This window comes from Siphateles boraxobius, unplaced genomic scaffold, assembly GCF_051911475.1.
Source record: "Siphateles boraxobius isolate OS27281-9 unplaced genomic scaffold, OSU_SipBor_1 9, whole genome shotgun sequence".
NCBI classification, from domain to species: domain Eukaryota; kingdom Metazoa; phylum Chordata; class Actinopteri; order Cypriniformes; family Leuciscidae; genus Siphateles; species Siphateles boraxobius.
The window spans coordinates 17,514,983-17,537,209 of record NW_027509219.1 but is presented as its reverse complement, the minus strand read 5'-3'; the positions used below and the strand labels follow the sequence as shown (position 1 = coordinate 17,537,209).

Sequence of the window (22,227 nt, the reverse complement as noted above, 5' to 3'; positions counted from 1 at the left end):
GGTGCATGCATGGCACCGCTGTTATCTCTTCCACTCGCCAGTGCTGTTTCTAGTGCAGTCTATCTAACCATTTCTTCTCCTTGTCTCCTCCACATCGCTTTCAAATATAGCATTCTGTGTAGAATTCAAATGGATTCGATATGTATGTGGTCGACACCCGCTTCACGCATATGAACCACTCTGTCCTTTCGTGTCTCTGGACTGGAGCTAACTGTGTGCACCCTGTGGCCCTTTGCGTGACACTAAAGCGAAACCAGACTTCATTCACCCCAATGAAAAGCATATTTACACTGTGTGAATTGTTTCCTATCCCCTATGTAGTGCACTACGTGCCATTCAACATGTAAAAAAATAGCAATAGTGTGAACAATTCAGCCGCAGCTTCATTGTCTATTTATAGCGCAGGGGTGGGATGTTTCAGATTCTAGAGAGCATTTTATTGGACAGAAAATCTGAAGTGCAGAGTGATGTCATCAAAATTGTTGAGCCATATTTACGGAAGTGAGAGTCTAAGTTTTGAATGCTTATATCTTCTAAATGCGAATTTTGTTATTGTTTTGGAGCACACTAACTCATAAATAACCTTAAGGCTAAAATATTCATACCAAAACCCAAAATAATTTGAATTTGATTTCATGGGGACTATATATATATATATATATATATATATATATATATTAAAATTATTATATTAAATGTATTATTTATTAATTATTATTCATTATTATTAATTATTTGTTGTCAATTGTATAATTTAATGATTTATAAAAAAAAAAAAAAAATAACGCAAATTAACAATCCATGAAGCAATTTTGCAAATGCTGCAGTAAGCACAGCTGACAAAGCAGCCAAAGACATTAATTTGACGCAAATTTACATAAGCTAACATTTAAAATATAGTGTAGACTGAATCATTATACCTTGTATAGACTAACCAACTCGTTTGCAAATCAGACTACTGTGTTAAAGTGAAATAAATAACACATGTTTTGGACGTGGTTGTGAAGTACCTGGTACGAACAGCTCAGATCCTCGTGCGGACACCAGTCCGTTTCCACACAGAAAGCCCAGGTACAGCAGACTGAGAGAGAGAGAGTAAGCCATAGCTTCTGCTGTCTCCTTGTGTGGCAAAATAAGAAAAGAAAAATCATTATTAGTGATGCTCCCGGATGACACCCCTCTGACAAATACTTAGCTGAAACCCCTAGAGAGCCCCGGGGCCATCTCCTCAGCATCTCCAATTCATTTCCCTACTCCTTCACTACAAAACGCACTGGTTGTGACCACCATTAATGTTTAGCAGGTCTGTGTGAAACCCTATATGAGGAAACCAGATAATTAACAACCAGACGCAACCTCTGCAACACTCAGCACTTCCAGCCATACGTGGGTTTATCATTATCTGTGGGTTACATGGGGTCTTTTAAGCATGCAGGCTGTGCGGGGGATGTTTTCACAAGCTAATACTCCACATTTACTGTGTTAAACTAGAATCTCCATTATAAAATTATGCTAGGGCGACAGAAAACCTTTCAAAATGTCAAAAGTTCATGCTATCTCCGCTAAAGGTCCTGGTGAAACACAATCTCATATGGAATGAAACGTAAAGAATTTAAACCAGCTTCGACTTATATTAGTGCTAGATGTGTGACAGAAATACTGTTGACAAGTTGCCATCGTTTGGCACTTATTACAATATTATTCCATAAAAGAGATAAAGGTTTGTTTGAAATGGTGATGACATTTGTGACATAGTGAGAAATTACTGTCACAAGCATATAGGGGGAACTGGTTGTATCCAGCTAGCCCAAGAGTTAGGCTAAAAATAAGTACACTATATTTGTTTGGTCACCACAAAAAAATCATGGTCAGTGGCCCTTTGGGACTGATGATTCTGATCTTAAATGTCCAACTAAACGTTATGTAGACAGCCTGATAAAAATTGAGAAAACATTAATGTGGTTGAAATATGTCAAACAAATTATATTAAATAAAATCCAGTGGACAATTAATAAATATAATTGGCCAACAAATGTTGTTTAGACTTGTCACGTCCCGATGTTTCTGAATCCGATCTGATTAATGATGAGTTCTGACATAAAACTTGGCTTCAGCGCTATTTTTATTATGCACTTGGCAGTGGATTGTTGAAAAGAGCACCAGGCTACAATTTCCAAATGTGGAAAAATACACAGTCAGCAAATAACTGGCTTTGTTGCATTTGACCTGTAGCTTCACCCCATCTCATCATCTAACAATGCAAGAATAACAACATGCAGGTTTCAGAACTCGGTCTCTTTTTATTTTGATACTTGAATTGTAAAAAACGTCTGTATTTTGTGTTCACATTCACAAAGCAGAGTAAAATAAAAGCTTGTTGGAAAGGCTTAAGATATATTAAAGCCAAATATTATACAAAATGATGTACAGCAGGGTTCCTCAAACTCGGTCCTGGAGGGCCGCTGTCCTGCAGAGTTTAGCTCCAACCCTGATCAAACACACTTACCTGTGAGTTTCTAGTGATCCTGAAGACCTTGATTAGCTTGCTCAGGTGTGTTCGATCAGGGTTGGAGCTAAACTCTGCAGGACAGCGGCCCTCCAGGACCGAGTTTGAGGAACCCTGATGTACAGAGTCAAAAAACTCGCCTCAAAAACACTTGATCCTTCTATCCTACTCAAGAGACACGGTCCTTCTCAGTCAAGTAGTAATGAGCCCCCATTCCTCATAGGAACGCTGCTATCATACAGTGAAAGGTGTAAAAAGAACAACACACAGATTGAGCTGGTCCAATGCTTATTAGCTGGTCTATGTGACTATATAGCATTTAGCAAACTATTATTATGTCTAATTATTGATAGGCTAAAATAGTAAATTAATTTAAAAAATAATGTGACCATTATAATTTTTTATGAAATATTGCAGTGTTTATTATAATTAAATGATGTATCTGTGCAGTTTTGATTTAATGGCTAATTTAAAGGGACAATGTGTAGTTTTTTAGGTATTTTATTATCTAAAATCAATATTTGTATTCATAAATATGTCCTCAAAGGTATACAAATACCTCTGCCAATTATCTGACTTATCCTCGTAAACAAAGAATTTATTATCTTTATATACATGTGACGGGTAGGTCCACGGAGGCTTCCATGCTTTCTTTTACTGTCTATGCTTCCATGTAGCTCTGCCATCTTGAAAACTATAATAGCAGAGAGGGTCAAAAAGTACTAGGCCAACGCGTTTCCACAACGTGTTTTCGTTCACAGCCAGCGTCACGTGACTGAAAGCAGCAGAAACGGAGGAGCAGATCAGTGAGAGGCGCTTGTCACTGCCCTGGCAAGTCATTCAGTAATTCATACTGTAATATTCGTTTGTTCGTTGTGTCAAGTTGCAGTTTGTTTGAAATAACAAACCTGTTCACCCGAAGGAAAACTCGAGGAAGGGCTATTAGAAGACATCCTGTCATAGCTTTTTGGTACATAACAGCTACCGTAGATTCATTTGAATGCAAAATACAATTTCACCGCTAGATGGGAAAAATTCCTACACAATGTCCCTTTAAAGGATTAGTTTGCCCCAAAAAGTAATACATTTTCCAAGTTGTCTCTAACCCATACTGCATTGTGAAATTTCATTACAATTTTAAATAACATGTAAAATAATCATGTGATTGAAAAGCTGAATTTTCAGCATCATTACTCCAGCTTTCAGTGTCACATGATCCTTCAGAAATCATTCTAATATACAGATTTGATGCTCAAGAAAATTCTATTTTATATTATTATCAGTGTTAAAAACAGTTGTGTTGTTTAGTATTTTTGAGGAAACCGTGATATATTTCTTTCAGGATGATGAATAGAAAGCAAAAAAAAAAAACTTTAGTTACATTATTAAGGTCTTTACTGTCACTTTTGATCAATGTAATTTAACAGTATTAGTTTCTTTAAAAATTCTTACTGAATCCAAACTATTATATTATATTATATTGTAGTATATTATATTATATTATTTTGGCAATTCTATAAGACATATCCAAAAACTGTTTTCTGTTTGCAGTCGCATTTGCGCCATGTGAAGTGTTTGGATTTACTGGGAGGGCCGGTAGGATCCGAGTTAAAGGGGCACGGCAGTCAGCACAGAGGGCCTGATTGTCTGGATAGCCATGAAAGGGTGGAGGGTGGAACCTCCCTTGAATCTGATTGGCTGAAGGAATTTCCCGCTTCCTGAGTGCTTCACAGATTGCTCCAGCACTGCATGCATATTAGGCAATGCTTCTCACCATTTAACCTCCAAAATATCTCTGCTGTTGATAACATGACCCATCTTGGACAACGTTTACGTTTTTGTCATTTGAGGGCCATGTCTTTGAAACAAATGTTACTGTAATGTTTCCCTTTTAAATCCCTCATTACATATATGTGGACAGCTCTGCACGGTAGGTTGTGCAAATAAACAGGTCTGTTTTGCATCAGTTGGAATGTGAGGTTGAGTGGATGACAGCCCAACGTTTGTTTCCGATTTATTTGCTGCTTGAAGCATTCATGGCAAAACTTGATATAAATAGGAAGTTTTTGCTATCAGTGTGGGTTTCAACCAGTCCTTAACATTCACCGTCTGTCAAAATTTTAACGATTGGCTGCTACAACCTTAATAAATGGATCTGGCGCTGGGTTGCATTTCTTTTTAAATGGATGACCTTTTGAGCCGAAGAAAGGTCAGAAATCACAATTTCCACATCTTTACAATTCTGGGCACATTTGCAAACACAAAACTTCTGAACACCGCCTGTTTTATTTATAGATGTTAAAAACAATATTCTTTTTTTTTTTTTTACAGTGTAAGCTAACATGTCTTGAGCTCAAGCTAACAAGCAAGAGTAGAGTATCATTCCTGTTTGGCCAAAATCCAAGACTGAATTAATAACATCCAAAATTAGCACTGACTTGTTGAGTTTACCGTTTCAAACCTGTTGATCTCTGTACTATATAATAAAATGTCCAGAGTCACTGAGTCATACTCTTGTTATGATGGCACACTCCAAACAGGAAGTAATACTAAATCTGTGTGTGGTGATGTGCTCGGTCGTAAAATTGCTCTTAATGGCACCTATTTAGCAACTTTATATCAGCAATCATACAATCAAGCAGAGATTAAATCTATGTGCACTGAGACTAAAACCACTGTACCTTTTTCCAGTTCTTATGAGCTCAAACCTGCTGTCAGCATGATGTAAAACAAACACGTTGACATCACCTTTAGCAAACTGTGCTGAAACTACTGATGATATCAATCCATTACTACAAGTGTTGTTACGCTATCAAACTATATGCATGCACCATATTATCCAAGTCACTTTTTTGGAAAAAGGTATACATTACTTTTCCATTTATGTACTTAATTTAGTTGCAAATAATAATAAAAAAAAACACTGCCTTCCCATGTTTGGAAAAATCTGGATAGGTTTAAGGGTATGTAAAAAACTTTTTTTTTTCGTCGAAATTTTATCACTTGGGTTGTGATGTTTTTGTTTGGATATTCCCACCAATGTGTTTCTTATGGAAGCTTGTTTTCACCACAGAATAAAAAATAAACAAGGTAATTGCGACTTTTTATCTCACAATTATGACTTTCTATCTCAGAATTGCGTGATATAAAGTCGCAACTGCTATTTATAAAGTCAGCATTGTGTGATATAAAGTCTCAATTGTGTTACCAATTCAGACTTTGATTTCTCAGAATTGCGAGTTTATAAGTGTCTATATGTAATTGTGAAATATAAACTAGCAAATCTGAGGAAAAAGGTTTTTTCCTCAGAAATGAACTTTAAAACTTGCAATTGCAAGTTTATATCTCACAATTCTGATAAAATAGTTTAGAATTGCGAGATATAAACTTGCAACTGCGAGAAAAAAAGTCAGAATTGCAAGAAAAAAGTCAGAATTGCAAGAAAAAAGTCAGAATTATGAGTTTATTTCTCGCAATTGCCAGTTTGTGTTTCATTCTGAGTTTCATTCTTCCATAGTTTCCTATGTAAATGTAATTTAATCAAGCTACAGCTGAATGTGGATATATATATAAAATGTGGATATATATATCAGTTATTGGCTAGTCTTAAGATGTTTATAATAAATCCTGTTCACCACAAATTACATTGGTTAACCAAACTGTTGCATGCAAATAAAGTTTGGAGTATAAACACTGTTCGTAAAAATAAAAACAAATCATCTCTTCAAGCACTAAACTGTATCATGCTGGGGAAAAAAAAATCTTTGCCTATGTTTTCAATATTTCTTCATCTATGCTTTCACTATTCCTTAATCCCTCCATGTTCTAGTGGGTACTATTCTGATTTATGCCTCAAACTTCTGTTTATTGCCTCTTTAAGTATTTCTTGTTGTATTCCTCATTTGCAAGTCTCTTTGGATAAAAGAGTCTGCTAAATGAATAAATGTAAATATAAATGCCAAATAACATTTCTAATGTCAAAATTCTCAGTCAGCTGATAATGTAACATTACGAATTACTATTTATGAATAATGCAATATTGTAATACATTTCTTTTAAAAGTAACAATTGATCCCCTATTTTAGCAAGATCATTAGCATTCAGTTCATGTGTATCCTTACAACATCGCACAAGCATTTCTGAATTTACAGTTGTAATCTAATTCTAGCTTTAAATGTTATTAGTGAAATACTGTAGCACAGGTCTCAGTCTAGAGTGTTTGGCTACTGCAGAAAGAGGATCTCAGAAAGGATTCAACCTTTCCTATTCTGATTGATTTAGTCAAAAGGCGATATGCTAGGTTCAAAGGTGACATTTCAGTAAACCCGGTTGCACAAGCAAGCAAATAATGTGCTATGGTGAAACAAGCACAAAACCTTGTGTAAACTATTACGGATGAATTTGCATGTGCACAGAAAAAAAAATCCATGGAAAGTACATGTGCTGCGGTTATACTGGTGGAAAGGAGATTTTAACTAGGTTAGACGGGGATGTAAGACTGGAAAAACTGGAAGGCCTTTAAGAGAGGGCTACTCTCTGAGAAAACAAAGGAAATTAACATTTGAACTCCCCCTAATGCACTATTGAGACGAAGGTCTCACCTCCCTCATCCTAATCTACATTTCTTTCCCCAATTCTTCATCCTGGCAGAGATCTCCCAAACTCACACAAGAATCTAAATGGTTTAATGTGAATGATTATCATCAAGTTTTATACATGTTTGGTATTATTTGAAATGTCTCGGTGCGACTGGTACAAATGTCTCATTCCCAAAGAAGTAAACCAAAATGTAATAAAGTTCTTAGGAAGTTTAGAAACATCTTCCACACTGGAGGGTGTGTCTTTGAGTTAACATCTTCTGACCATTTGACTGAATGCTAATTTTCCACTGCTAGCAAATGGTGACTTACAGGTAAATTTCCACTGTGGATGATGTTTAGATTTGAAATGAGGTCTGGGTATATAATGAAACGCAGCAAGAGCTCGGGGCCTTTTCTGTATCTGAGATCGGCCCATGAGGCTGAGAGTTGCGAGACTCTCAGCCTCACGCATTTCTTGTCGGGTAAACTTTTTTCTCTTTGTTCTAGAGCATGTGATGTTTTGCATTGATTATCTTTGAATTGATTATGAAATTGTAATGATACATTTACCTGACATATTAAATTGTGACATTCGATTATTCTAATTGACTTTGACCTTATTTTCATTCAAGAGTTTAAAGAATAGTAAAACATTCGCTCACATTTAATGATGCACAGATATCATTAAAGCCTTTTCATTTATGGAGTCAGATGAAATAACGAGTATATACATATGAAAAAATGTATTGAATTTAACCAAAAATACTTTGCCGCGAGAAAAGACAGTAATACGCAGAGACCTTCACCGCTAATTCGAATACCACCATTGGATCGAGTTAGACGGCCTTACAGGGGTTTAACACTTCATTGGACTTTTCAAATAGAGGGCTTCTGCCAGCTACAGCATATGAGAATATTTTCGCTTTGTGATGGCATTCAGTTCTGGCTGGTGAGACCCGATCGTCTCTGCCGCTCCTATTTCACAAGGGCAGTGGAAAAGTTTGGGTCAGCAAAGCAGGCTGCTAGAGGGGGACGGAGCTAGATTCTGCCAAATGGAGTATGTGTGCGCGTATGTGTGTGTGTGTGGCTAGAACTGAGTTTTACGATGCTGACTCTAAACAAGAAGGAGAGAGAGATATCATGCTTCCAACACCCGTGGTAAACTGAGGTCAAGCAAGTTCGTGCAGAGAGTGCTTGCAAACCTGTTTGTGTGTTGTGAAGGTCTTCAATCGTCTAGACGTTTTTCATTGAGAGCCAAAAGCTGGCGCGTTGTAACGCTCGACCCCTTCATACTCTACTCTGTTATACCCCCGGTTTCACAGCCAAGGCTTAAGCTAGTCCTAGATTAAAAGGAATGTTTGAGCTGTTTTAACTGAAAGCAACTTGCACTGACATATATTAACATATGTCAGTGCTGCTATTGTTTTGACTTAAAGGTGCCATGTGTCAGAATTGAGTTAAAAATATACAAAAAATGAGTTACACGGATCAAAAGATGGAGAAGAAATAAGGGCGATGATGTCATTAAAAAAATGAAAAGTTATAGTGTTGCAGAGATATCAACCTGAATTAGCATGCTAAATTACTAGCCCCGGCCCGACAGATGTCATAATACCAGTTTCAGCCATGGGAGGCGGTATGCGGGCAACACCAGCCAAACTGCAATACACGAATAAGTTGCACGGATTGTGGGCATACTTGAACCTGATGTCAATGGTGTGAAAAGTACACCCCACTACTACAGTTCAGTTCAGGGAAGAGAGCGGAAGAATGGCTGAAGCCCTTGGCAAGAGACCCTTACCACAACCACCCGCTGCAGGGGAAAAAACGCGCTCGGAATCACAAATAAAATCGGATAAAAAAAAGGAGCAGAACCAGAGTTAACATTGGCACTGCTTTCCATCGTTGGAGACAACTAATGGAAATGAAAGAAATGAGGTTTGACTCCGAACTTGCAACATTTCTTTTGGATTGGTAAGTAAGATGCTGTTAGTATTTTGCTAGAAGTTTGTTTTATATGTTTGTTTAGTTTTTTCGGGAAGTTATAACATAGAAATGTATCGAAGGCTGTTCGATATAAGTTCTAAAGTTAGCGATGGCTACATTGAAAGGTGTAATGAGAACTATGTGAGCTATATTATGTTTACTAAATTGCTTTCCTGAGGTAAATCTGACATATTTGTTCTCCAGCTATGTTATTGACCTCTGCACGCTGATTTACAAAATGATTGGTCGGTATTATGTATGAAGAATACATTTTGGTAAGTTGTAGCATACTGTATCTTTCAACAGTGTTTGTGTGTTTTTATTATTAGCTGGTAGAGATGATCGGTTCACGTGCGCTAGGGATCTGTCGTGTAACGTTAACATTTACAAGCGCCAAAACGGTATTTTTTGTTTGAATTGCGTAATAACATTGACAGAATCGGTGACGGTGAATTCGTGAGAGCTGGCAGCTCTGAATAGCGCTAGCTATGTCAACAGCAGCGAATGCTGTCTGTCAAATTAATGTAATTCAAACTAACAATAAAAATGTAATATGAACAAAACGAATATTCACTGGTGAAGGGGAGTAGCTTGAAGATGTTAAAAATCACTTGACATCAACAAAAGTTCCTCTGGAGTCAAAACGTCCTCTATTAGGAGTTGGCTCGGCTTCGGCTATGGCTCTAGGGTCGTTGTGAAGGTAGGGGCGGAGCATAGAGACTGTGCCGTTTCACCTTTGTTACTCTAGAGTAGATCAATTCACTTTCTGGAGGTAGACTGCCCCCATCTGGTATGGAATGTGGAGTATGTTTTGCGGATATTACACAAGGCACCTTTAAGATGCACACTGGTAATGTTTTTTATAGGGCACGTTGATGAAAGCTAATAAAAGTCCTAATTGAACTAAGACTTGTGAAACCGGACCATATAGTCTGACACTTAATCTACATTTAAAAATGTATGAATGTCTTTGCATTATACAATACCATTCAAAAGGTTGAGGTCAGTAGGATTTTTTTTAAATGATTACTTTTATTACAAAAGATTTCTATTTCACATGAAGCTCTTCATTTGAACTTTTTATTAATCAAAGTATCCTGAAAACATGTACCACGGTTTCCACCAAAATATTAAACACAACAACGGTTTTCAACATTGATAATAATAAGAAATATTTCTTTAGTACCAAAACCGCATAGAATGATTTTGGACACTTGATTTCTGTTTTGCCATCACAGGAATAAATTACATTTTAAAATATATAAAAATAAAAATAAACATTTATTTTAAATAATATATCACAATAGTACTGCACCCTTGATGAGCATAAGTGACTTCTTTCAAAAATAAATGTAAAAATCTTACCGACCCCAAACTTTTGAAAGATTTAATGCTTTTGATGCATTTATTTTGATGAAGTGTAGTACAAACACACTTTTTTAGAAAAATAATTCACACAAAGCAGTTTATTAATATTAAAATTCAGATAAGTATGTTCTTTGGTAATGTGTTGAATTACAGCTGTGGTTATTCTGTTTGAACGCCTGTCTCGACTTGAGAAGAACAAACTTCCACTAAAATATGACTTTGGAAGAGGTTAGTTAAAAGTAATTACAAAAAGTTTACATGAGAAAATGCATCGTTTGATATTTTACACCCATGCAGACATTTTACGTTGTCTTAGGGCGTTCACACATGTAGTTCAGTTCTCTTTGTTCTCCTCTTCTGGACCAAAAAAGAAAATTATACATTTAGTCCTGGTTAGCTTAGCGTTCACACTGTCATTTTTAACACCGAATCTAAATATAACAAAAAAAGGCTTTTATGACGTCCGCTCATAAACCTTGATAAGAAGACGCGAAAGGGAGCTTGTTTCGTTACTCGCGCGCTGTGGAAAGTTTTGTGTGCGCAAACATCCGAAGTGCTCGCTGTTCACCAAACTGAGATCTCTTTCACGTCTTCTTGCACTTGAGAGGACAGATCCACACAAAATTATGTCAAAAAACAGTATCCTATTAAACAGTCAGTTATTTCTTAAGTAAACTTAGTTGAGAAAGTAAACATATGTAACAGTATCAGTATATTAGATTTGTGCATTCACTCTTAAAGTGACAGCAGCCTAATATTCCTGTTGCTGTCTGTTTTTAATGTTAATCAAACAACAAATGACAAAGAAAAGAATCATTACTGCTCTTGACTGATAGCCTGGTTAAAACCAGACCATTCTCAGTTGTAACTGAGTTAGGGTCTGGCAAAGGTCCATAGACGAATCATTTCCACAGGGGCGTCACCAACGGACGTCGCTCAAATGCCTCTGGGCGCAATTGGATTGACCTAAAACCAATCAGAGCGATGAAGTAGATGACGTATGCAGAGGACTCTCGCTAAGACCCACCCATTCGGGGCAAGCTGGTTGTAATCATTTTTTACAGTCTATGGTTGTAATCTATGGTTCGTTGTTATGGGAAGAAGGAGGCAGAAACCGGCGAACATTCACACATTTTAATGACAAAATAAAACAAATACAAAAACGAAAGTAAAGACGGCAGTCCCTCACGGTCGACTGCTGCCACACATAATAATCCTCTCTCGGTCTTCACCGTTGTCGCTCCTCCGTTAGAGATGCGAGACCGGTGCGTCTCACTGGTGTCATTCATTATCACTCTCGCCGTTATCTCACGTCCCTCGGCCTCGTCCTGCTCGCCACACTGGTATATCAGACTTTTGCAGACTTTTACGCTGTCGTCATCGCGTAAAGCCCGCCCCAACGTTTCTGATTGGTGCCGCGATTTCGACGGATTGGAAATGGGTTTGAATGGGCTCTTTGCCAGACCTACTGGCAGAGCAAATCTAAATTTGCTGAAAGTTGTCTGGGTTTTCCCAGGCTACTTGACTGAATAACTTCTATAACTCTAATAATGATGAATTAATAAGGATGTTTATACAGTAAAGACTATGCAGTGTTATTTTACATTTGCTTACTTTATTAAATTTCTGTACCTGAAAACTACTTTTAGACCTAAAAACCTGACATTACATTTGTATCTTTGTTATAGTATTTATTTGTGGTTTTGCTTTTTCTTATTTTATCACTGACTTTTTGCTGACTTTACTGACCTATATTTCTTTAATAATATTTAAAATGTGTATAAAGCTAGTAGTTTTAGCTGTGATATTGTAATATAGAATTGAGAATTTTCACTGGTATCTAAAATGTTGGTCAATACTGCCTGTTTTTGCAAAAACAGTTTCATGGCCGGTAAAAAATATTTATGGCCGTAATTTTTTTGCTTTAGTCACCGCTCATTGGCAGGTGTGGCAAAAAAATGATTTTAGGCCCTGTGCACATGGAGATGACAACTTGTGATGAGCTTATAAAATGTGTAAATGAGTCAAAACAACAGCAGAAATTACTCCGTTACAAAGAAAAATTAAGATCTGCTGCGAGGAGACGTCTGTACTGCGTGTTCCGAATTGCAATGGCCAACAAAATTTGCGACTATGACGAGAACAAACAGGCCTGCTCGAGCATTCTTTCCTTTTTAGGGTCGCATCTTGTCACATCATGTCCTGTTTTTGGTTCATTTACATGTCTTTGGGTCATGTTGCGTTCATATTTCAGTCGAACCGCACCAGAATTTGTTTGAAAGCGGACCAAGGCCCATTTTTTCAGGGGTCTCGGTCCTCTTGTTTGGTGCGAAGTGTTCGAATGGAAGCGTTCACACTTATTCAATTGATCCGGACTAATAGAGCAATCACACCAGAGTTAATTTTAATCACACCAAACCTGACAAGTGTGAACACACCCTAAAAAGTGTACAAATACTATCTAACCTAAATGGTAACACTTTTCTGATTACCATCACTTGAGCTTGTCTCTGTGTGCACAGTCCATTCAGTCAACACAAAATGTTCCTGCAAGCCTGCTACACAAAAAGCAATTACAATCGACACAGAAAACATTTAATTACAGACAAACATTAAGCTGAAACAAGTAATTCAATTTACTGGTGGATGGTGACAGTTTGATAATGTTTAGCCTAATGAGTTTAAATGAATAATAATGGATTTCAGGATCAATAACATTTAGCATTTTGCGAGAATCTACTGCTGAATTTCCTCAGCATTAGGAAAGCACTAAACAAAAATATAGAGTTTAACACAAGCTGGTCTGTACCTGTCATGCCTTGAGCGGGAAACCTGTACAACCTGTAACCTTTTTGACTACAATGAAACAAGCCAGAAACAGTCTATGAAAACTGGGAAATCTTTCAATACATTTAAAGGGTTACTTCACCCATAAATGACAATTCTGTCATCAATCACTCATCCTCGTGTTGTTCCAAAACCTTAAGACTTTCGTGCATCTTTGGAACATATATTCTCTGTTCATCTATTCACCAAAAACTGGATTTGTTTAAAAAATGGATTTCTTTTACAATCTCTATTTGAACGTTTTGCAGCGGCAGTGTTTTGGGAGAATACTTTCTCCCTAAGAAACAGAAATCTCTTTTATATTTCATTGAAAATCTCTTCAGTTGTGTTTCTAGGGTGAACAAAAGTCATTGGAACAAAGTGAGAGAGTAATTGAAGACAGAATTTTCATTTTTTCGGTGAAACTATCAAGTATTTTAGGAATATGCACAAATCTGCTGCACTCTTCTTAACCTATCATCTTAAGAACTCTCTCTTCATAACAAGCTGGGACTTCAGACTCGTTTAAAACTGGAACTCATGACCTTTCCGTTTAAGAATCTTTGAAGAAATTAGGAAATTTAGATTGCAGCGCTTTCACCTGTAGAAGAATTGCACAGGTAATGTCATGGCTGCTTGGAAATATAAAATGCAAGTAGTATTGGATTTGCAGTCTCATTTCGATGGCATTACTGTCTGGAAAAAAAAGTGCTAGGTTCTCAGAATAATTTTTATGATTTCTCAACCATTGTTTGAACTTTAGTCTTTCAAGTGTCATTTTATTCAAATTCAAATCAGTATTAAAATTCAAAGTGATAAAAAAGTTGTCACAGCAGGACTTTTTCTTTGGCACCACATTGATATGACAATCTCCTTTTTTTTTTTTTTACATATTTAAATATGAACATGAATATAATATGAATACTGTAAAAGTCAAACTTCTAGATATTTAAATGCATTTCTAACTATATGAGCAGATTATAAATGTGAGCTATAATTAATTTTGAAAATATTCTAGTGTTATCAAAGTGCTCCAAATTCTCCACTGCATTATACATTAGATAAACAACGCACAAATAATAACAATAATTATGCAAAACTATCCATACAATACATTCTTCAGAAGTGAAGAAATGCCCGCTGCTTTTTATGATAATAACCCAAGTGTACTTGACTAACGTTACACCTGAAGTGCCCTAAAGTGATTTAAACCTGAGGAAAACCCCTGCATGACAGCCCGTCGAGTAGGCTATGCATAAAACCAGCTGTCACAGAAATTCATAACAGGGATAAACAGCAAATTTGTCCCACTCTGTTTAACTTGTGACTCTGGGTATGGTTTAACACGGGTAATAAATATTTTCAAACACTTTTCGCAGCCGATAAGCCATCTGAGGCCCCTTATAAACATATTGAGACGTGGGTAAACTACATTTCTGATTTATTTCCACTAGCGTTGAGCAAAGTTTAGTCGACAGAACAACATCAGACGTGCAAGAAAAAGATTATCCAAAGACTTTTAAACTGCATGCACACGAAGCCTACAAATAGAGCTTGATTTCGCAAACTGTTTACCGCCCTGTGCTCCACGAGCTCTGCACACCCCTTTAAACCAACGTGTAGCCCAACTAAAACACTTAAAACCGAGATTTATAAATGCATATCATGCGAGAGCACTTAATAAGAAGAGAACGAAACTCACTCAGCCCCAGATAAGTTGTCCGCGAGCAAAATCTGTTGCGAGTTACTTTTTCACCAGTTCATCCGGATCAACAGACTTGAGTGTTGTGGGTCTCCCGATATTCTCCCCCTCCAAAACGATGCAAAAACGTGATGAGATGACACTCAAAAATCACTCGAGCGTATTTTCGGGAACAATGCGTTGCAGGGTATTCAGGTAAAACGCTCTGAAAAGTGTTGACATGGATATGTTAAGAGGGAGTGGGGGGCACAGCGCTGATCCTGAAGGGTCTCACGTTGACTGCGTAGTACTTCTAGTCTCCAGCAGATTCACATTAACTGGTCTCTGGCAATGCCACTGGCTCGCGCCCCCTGCCGACAAATATTCAAGTATTGGCGCGAGCTGCGAAATATAGCGGTCTCCCACGCGCTGAGCGCGCGCAACATCCAAAACACTCGCGCCGCATAGATTCGAGTGGGTTTAGATACAAGTAACAGATTACTCGCGAAAACTAATTTTCTTTTTGTTGTTTCTGAAAGTCAGCCCTGGTCACCCTTTTTGTTTACGTATTTGAGGGAGAATCACTCTTTTTGTGACTTATTTGGGAGAGCGCTCTTTTCAGCCAACTCAAGTCATTCTTTTTGGTCACTTAATAGGGAGAAGGGACTCTAATGCTCTTTTTTGGTCATTCAATTCGACATTTTTCTGAGAGAGCCAGAACTGGCCACTCTATTTGCTCACTTTTGTTCAGTTTTGTTTAAGGACGACAGCAACGCGGTCACTCTTTTGGTTCACTAACTTGGGAGAGAGAGCATTCATTGGCCACACTTTTCTGTTAGGCTACTTTGTTACTTTTAGCCCCAAAAGTGCATATAGCCTACCGAATTGAAGAAAGCACATTAAAATTACTGAATCCATGCAGTGTGTTTGTGTCACATAAAAATATTGAAAATACTGCACTGTAAAAAAAAATATTGTTGGTTTAACTTTAAAAAAAAGTAAGTTAGCCTACCTGGTTGCCTTAAAATTTTGCTTTAGTACAATGAAGGAGATTGGTTTATTCAACAGAAACCCAAAATAGTATGTTATCTGAACCACATTAATTATTAGTTTGACAAAGGGAAAAAAAATTGTAGCCTAATAGCAAATCATGAAAATATTTTTTTTTTTACAGTTTATGCCTTTGACCATACTCACTAATCATATAGATGTCAGTAACAAGTCGTGTCAGTTTGTAGGGAATTGCAAATCAATAGTGTGGACAAATGTCTTGTTCTAGATTATCGTGACAACAATACAACTGCCAACAAGAGAGTAATGACAGTAATTGTAGAGCAGTGGAAAGAGCATAGTGTAATATTTGTGTAGGGCTGAGAATATTTCCCTTTCATTCATCTTTTCTACGTTTGGGGGATGGGGGTGGGGGTGGAGAGAAAACATAATCCAAACCACCATAAATATTTATCAGATGAAATGACCTCGTCTTTACATTAGGTCACAGTTCATTATGTGTGCCTGCCTTTTACACTTTTTCTTTATTGCTAAAACACATTTCTTGAAACCATCACTCATTTTCTCAAAACCTTAAACACAAAAGCAAATTTTCAAACCACATTCAGAGAACCTCTGACTCTTCTGGCAAAATCATACAATTGCCTCAAAACCATTTTATCTGTGCTCAAAATCAAACAAGGCTTTCAGATCATATATACATGAGTCAATATTATAAACTCTACAGATCATTCATCAGACACTATCAAAAAATGGAGAACACAGCATCCAAAGCATGCAGTTAGTTCCAGAACTAAAGTATATGGTAACAAAGTAAATACATTTTTTCAATTACGTAAAAAAGTACACTCAAAACAATACTTGAACAAACTTAATAATTAAATTAAGGAAAACATTTCCACAAAATTGAATTACATTTTTCCAACAATATCTAATTTATTTGAAATGATTTGTTGTAATCTTGTTGTATGAACTTAAATTCATTTAGTCAAGACTACTAAAAAAAATTGTGTCATTCCTAGTAGATAAAGTTTGTCAAGTTAACTAGATTTAATTTTTGTCCTGTCTTAAATGGCCAACATTATCATTTTAGCTAATTTGACTCTTCAGTTGCTTCCAATGATAGAAGCTACTTGCATTCCAAATTAATTATAACAACTTTTTACATAGTAATATTAGATATAACTTATGCAGGTCTGTGAGTGAGGTTTAATGCCATATGTAGAGTGAGTGCGCACACCCTAAACACAGTCGTCTCTCTTCTGCATAACGGTAACCACAAAATTCAAAAACATTACAGAATGTCCTCTAGGTTTCTAACATAACTGAACATTAAATACTACTATTAACTAACAACATCTTTCCATTTACTGAAAAACACATAAAATAACACTTTAATCCCTAAATTTACCCTCCTAATGCAATCCCTTGCCAAGCATGCTGGGAACTACAGATCCACTGCCCAGTTATTTGTCAACAAAAATGATTCATGTAGTTTTTACACAAATGAAATTAGTAAACTTCAGTTTTAAATATATTAGGTTGAACACAATTAAATTAAGTTGTGACAAAATATTAAACAGTCGTGTTACTCATGCTTATTTTAATTAATTAAATTTAACAAGAGGCAAAAATAATTTTTTTGAGTGTATAAAAATAATGACATCTTACAGTAGTAAGGTGAATAAATTATATACTGTATGTACTGTAAGTATAGTATTGTACTGAATATTGTATTGAATGTCTGTATATTCAGCACTTGCATTCTGTGAAAATACAGTGACCCAACTGCAAAAGCCAACTGAGAATGTGTTTAGAGTTTTGCAAAAAGAGTGAGATTTGCAAACAGTGTTTTAACTACCTGAACTTGTTTAATGTTTTACAGAAAGAGTGATTTATTCGACAAATTGGTTTAGGCTATTGAGAATTTGGTTCAGAGAATGGGGTTTAGTTTTTTAGCAATTCAGAACAACTGTAATTATTTACTGGATTTCTCTCTAATTGTATAGCTTGACATCCACTCGGACATGTCTTTTAGATATTGAGAAACCTTACATGCTCAAATCAAATTACACATCCTCAGTAATGTTTCCTCATCAACCTTAATTTTGTTTCATCATGCATGATCTCATGTAAAGGAATGCTATACAATTTAAGAACTGTATATTTTTGCTGAATCTTGTCTGTCTGCATAATATGGTTGTGATTTTAATAAATAAGAGGCTATATATCAGTTCTCATACCCACAGGTGTCTTAAAAATCTATCAGAAATTCAAGGTTTTTATATCAGTATTTCAAAAAGAAACCATAACATGTGAGGTGTGATAGCCCTGTAGTGAATTTAGATCAGATTTGGTCCATTGAAAGGGGCCCATTCCTAGCTCCCTATAGTGCCTCAGTGAATGAGAGTGGGGGAAAAAACAGCAACTTCACATTAAACGAATGTGGCATGTGAACAAAGCTCTTGGACGAGATGCTGAGTGTCCAACTTCACTCTTATAGAAATCTTTAAACATTCCTTGCCCGTATTGTTCATCTCAGTGATGTGCATCACATGTTCGGCCAACACATTTGTTGTTGTTAATCAATTTCAGGTCAGAATCTCAAACTTGGGCATACACATACTGTATGATCATCCTTTTAAGTACTTAAATGGATGAACTGCTCATTTTAAAATCTTCCCGGACATTTGTGTCTGCTTCTAACATTACAATGCTCATGATAACTTCCATTAACTCTAAGTAAATCCGCTTCACCAGCTAATTACTCTTCAACAGCGATGCAATAGAAATATGCAGAGCTACCGCAAAAACAGAAGTTCAAACACAAAATTCTAAAGATGGCTGCGCGCTTGTTTCTCTGGGGCATATGGTCTATGGTTGTGAAAAGTTCCAAAATGAACAGCTCGGAGTAAAATGGCCCTCAGATGGACCTTGAAAAGTGGTATAAAACTGAAATACTTGTAAAAGCCTTCCTTTTCTCACAAAACATGGCCTTTTCAGGCTCCAAATGAAGCGTAATTCACTTTGTTTGTCTGACACCAAGCTAATGTGTATTTACCTCAGTGTCACTAGCTAAACCTCAATTGGATTAGAAGGGCTGTTGTGCAGCCTGTTGGCTTGTTGGACACAGCACTGGTTTTAAGTTCCCTGCGGCATTGAGATAAAAACGAAAGGAAAAGGAATTATTGGACAGGAATAGAGACACAAAGCGACCTCTATCCACATTCAGCAGATCGTCTATTACCCTTTTTTAGGTATCTGACAAATGCCCCAAAGGCACTTTTTTAGATGTAAAAATCTCTTCTAAGTAATTTTATATGGGCATAGACATGCAAATCAACAGTTAAAATGCTGAAATGTAGATCCATCTGTTGAATGTGATTGGCTGAACATATGTTTCAAGAGTGATTTTTCATACACATCGACTAACCAGTACACAATTCATTCAACCAATTTTTTTTTAAACTCTAAACAGTTCAGGAATGAATCAAGGCACTTAGCGAGTCATTGAATCATTCATTCTGCCGGTTCGTTAAAAAAAAAAAACGTATTAACTCAAAACACCACCATTGTGTTTCTCAGAGAAGATAGGAGAACTTAACTCTCAAATGACTTAATAACTTAATAACATCAGATCTGAACAATGCATCCGGTCAAATTTAATGAGCACTAGTGCAAATGTTTATCAGCAAGAGGCCATGAACTCAAAAGAGATGTTTTTTCCCACCCACTGACAGTCTCAGTGGGAGAGTAAAAACAAAGCAATCAGCATCCCAGTCATTGTTTAATATAGTATGCAAATGAAATGTTTTCCTCATATTTTCTTGCGCATGGATGATCCTAATGGAGATTAATGTTGAGGAATACAAATAAGACATTTAAATCTAATTGGCAGTGAAAAATTGGTGTGTATGAGGGGAAGGATGGAGGCATGTGTGAAATATACCCATTAGTCCAACAAAAAAAGAAACTACACTGAAACCAAGACCTAAATGGTGGACATATTTTGATACAAAAATACTCTAATATGGTCTGTTGCTTATCTTGTGTGAGGGGAATGGTAACCGTAACAACTATGGTGGATATGTCACAGGTATCATTCGAAGAGGAAATATGATTATTTTTACAGACAGAAAACAACAGCATTATATGATTTTACAAAAAAATAGCTATTACGAGTCTAAAAAAATAATACATTATCAAAAAAAGATTATTATCGGAAAAAACAACAACAACGTGTAGTTTCTGACCCGCTGTGTCATCATTAAGGAAAAATCTGAGTAAACAACTCTCATGCTAACATACGAACTGATATGTTAGTCACGTTGTCCATGACCCACCTCTTTATCTCTGTAGCTCTGTTTCCGAAATGAGTCAGGTCTATGCCACATATTCATGCAGCTGAAGTGTTTGGCAGAGCTGAATCACATTAAAGCGACCGATATGGAATTCAACCCATAAATATAATGTCAACATCACCAGTCAGTATGTGGTGCTGGATTTCACTTTGTGAAAAGCCCAAAACGTGTTACAGATATTGCCAAAACATATTAAATACACGGCTTTCATAGCCATTACTTTGCTACTTGCAAAATAAGATTTTGTTTTGATTGAACATATATGGTTATTTTTCCTGCATAACTTGGGTGGAATATAATCATCTCAGGTGGTCTATTTCTGATCCAGACATGAGGACATAATGTTGAAACAAACTGTTTTTGCAGAAGTAAATCATTTAAAGCACACTCCCGGCCTGCAATCTGGTCACGAATACGGACAATTGGCTTAAATGACATACAAAAGGTTGTAAGTCTGAAAATTACTTTTAAAAATAATGCATTACAATATTTTGTTACTCCCTAAAAAAGTAAACGTAACTTTTTATGAAAAGTAATGCGTTATGTTACTTTTGTGTAACATTTTCTTACCTGGGCTGGGCTTGCTTGTTTAAATTTTAATAACCAAATAATAAGTTTACCAATACATTTTACCAATTTTTTTTTTTTGTAAATGTAAAGGCTCTTTCACACAAAGGGACTGTTTACACGACACTGTTTTCAACTAAAAACGTAATTTTTTTGGAAAGTTAAGTTGGATTACTTAACCGTCGGTTAAATAGTAGGCCTATGCACAGCAAAATCCCCAGTGTTAAATGAACACTCCTGGTGTACATATAGGTCCAACTACAGGGTGTTAAAAACGATCACTGAAGCAGTGTTGAAGTTAAGGAGATAATTAAGTGATTAATTAAGTGATGATTGGCCATTAGTGGTGACACCTAATGTTAATAAGAAGAATCATTGAAGGAAAGAGAAACAGCAAGAACAGAAAAAAGAGAAACACAAGAACTACTGACTTCAGGTCATTACACATTATTGTACTTATAGACGGAAATGTTTATGGAATTTTTCGTTTCAAGTCACCATTATGGTGGTCAGCTTTTGCTTTAGTTGAGCTCTTGACCCTTTTACTCTGTATTGTTAGATTTTCTCTGACTATACAAACATTGTGATCATTAAGCACATTTGTTACTGCAAGAGAAAACCTGTTCACAATATGTTAAGTGATGACATTATCATCATGTAGTGATATGATTGGCGTTCAGAGTCTAAATATTCAACTATATCCCTGATGTCCAATTTTAGCATTGGTGATTGTAGACCTGAAATTTTACAGTTTGAGAACCAACAGCAATATGAACATTTTTGAAAATACTTTAAAATAGACATTATTGTGTTTGGACACACAGACATCAAGAATCAGCATATGAATCTCAACAATGGTGATAAATAAACAAACTAGTGACAAACAGATGAACTCTGAACATCACAAAACAAGCTACTTAAGTCCTAACAAAACAATAGCAAAATAAAAGCAAACATGGAAAAACAATGAAAATTACAGGACAATTCAGCTGCATAATTTATTTATGCTGTAATGCATGATGTGAGCCTTGGATGCGTTTTGATTGGTGGCTCCCATCATGCACTGCAACATAGAGCATTTGTGTGATTGTCACCATTGTTGAGATTCATATGTAGATTATTCATTTCTGTGTGTAATTTTAAAACTTCCAGATTATTAAAACACTGCTGGAATTAGCTACTGTAATGAATATGAATAAAACATTTGTATAATCAGTTTATAATGGTGGTGCAATGTATCAGGCCAAAACTAGATTGGATTTGATCTTAACATTACTATCACGACCTGGGCTTCATTTCCCAAAAGTATCTTAAACCTAACTTGATCGTAGATCAATTGCA

General features: G+C 36.3%; 1 protein-coding gene across 2 annotated transcripts in view; it reads right to left on the bottom strand.

Moving 5' to 3' along the window:
- The window catches only part of ghra (growth hormone receptor a), a 42,650-nt gene extending 27,356 nt beyond the window's left edge, over nt 1-15,294 (bottom strand). The window contains exons 1-2 of one of the 2 annotated variants that reach the window (XM_077222609.1): nt 14,969-15,294; nt 1,011-1,119 (exon numbers count right to left, since the gene is read on the bottom strand). In XM_077222609.1, the coding sequence (XP_077078724.1) occupies nt 1,011-1,104 (94 nt within the window). In that variant the 5' untranslated portion in view covers nt 1,105-1,119; nt 14,969-15,294. The remainder of the gene's footprint in view (nt 1-1,010; nt 1,120-14,968) is intronic. The other variant, XM_077222608.1, reaches the window with a different exon arrangement.
- Between the last annotated feature and the right edge of the window lie 6,933 nt (nt 15,295-22,227).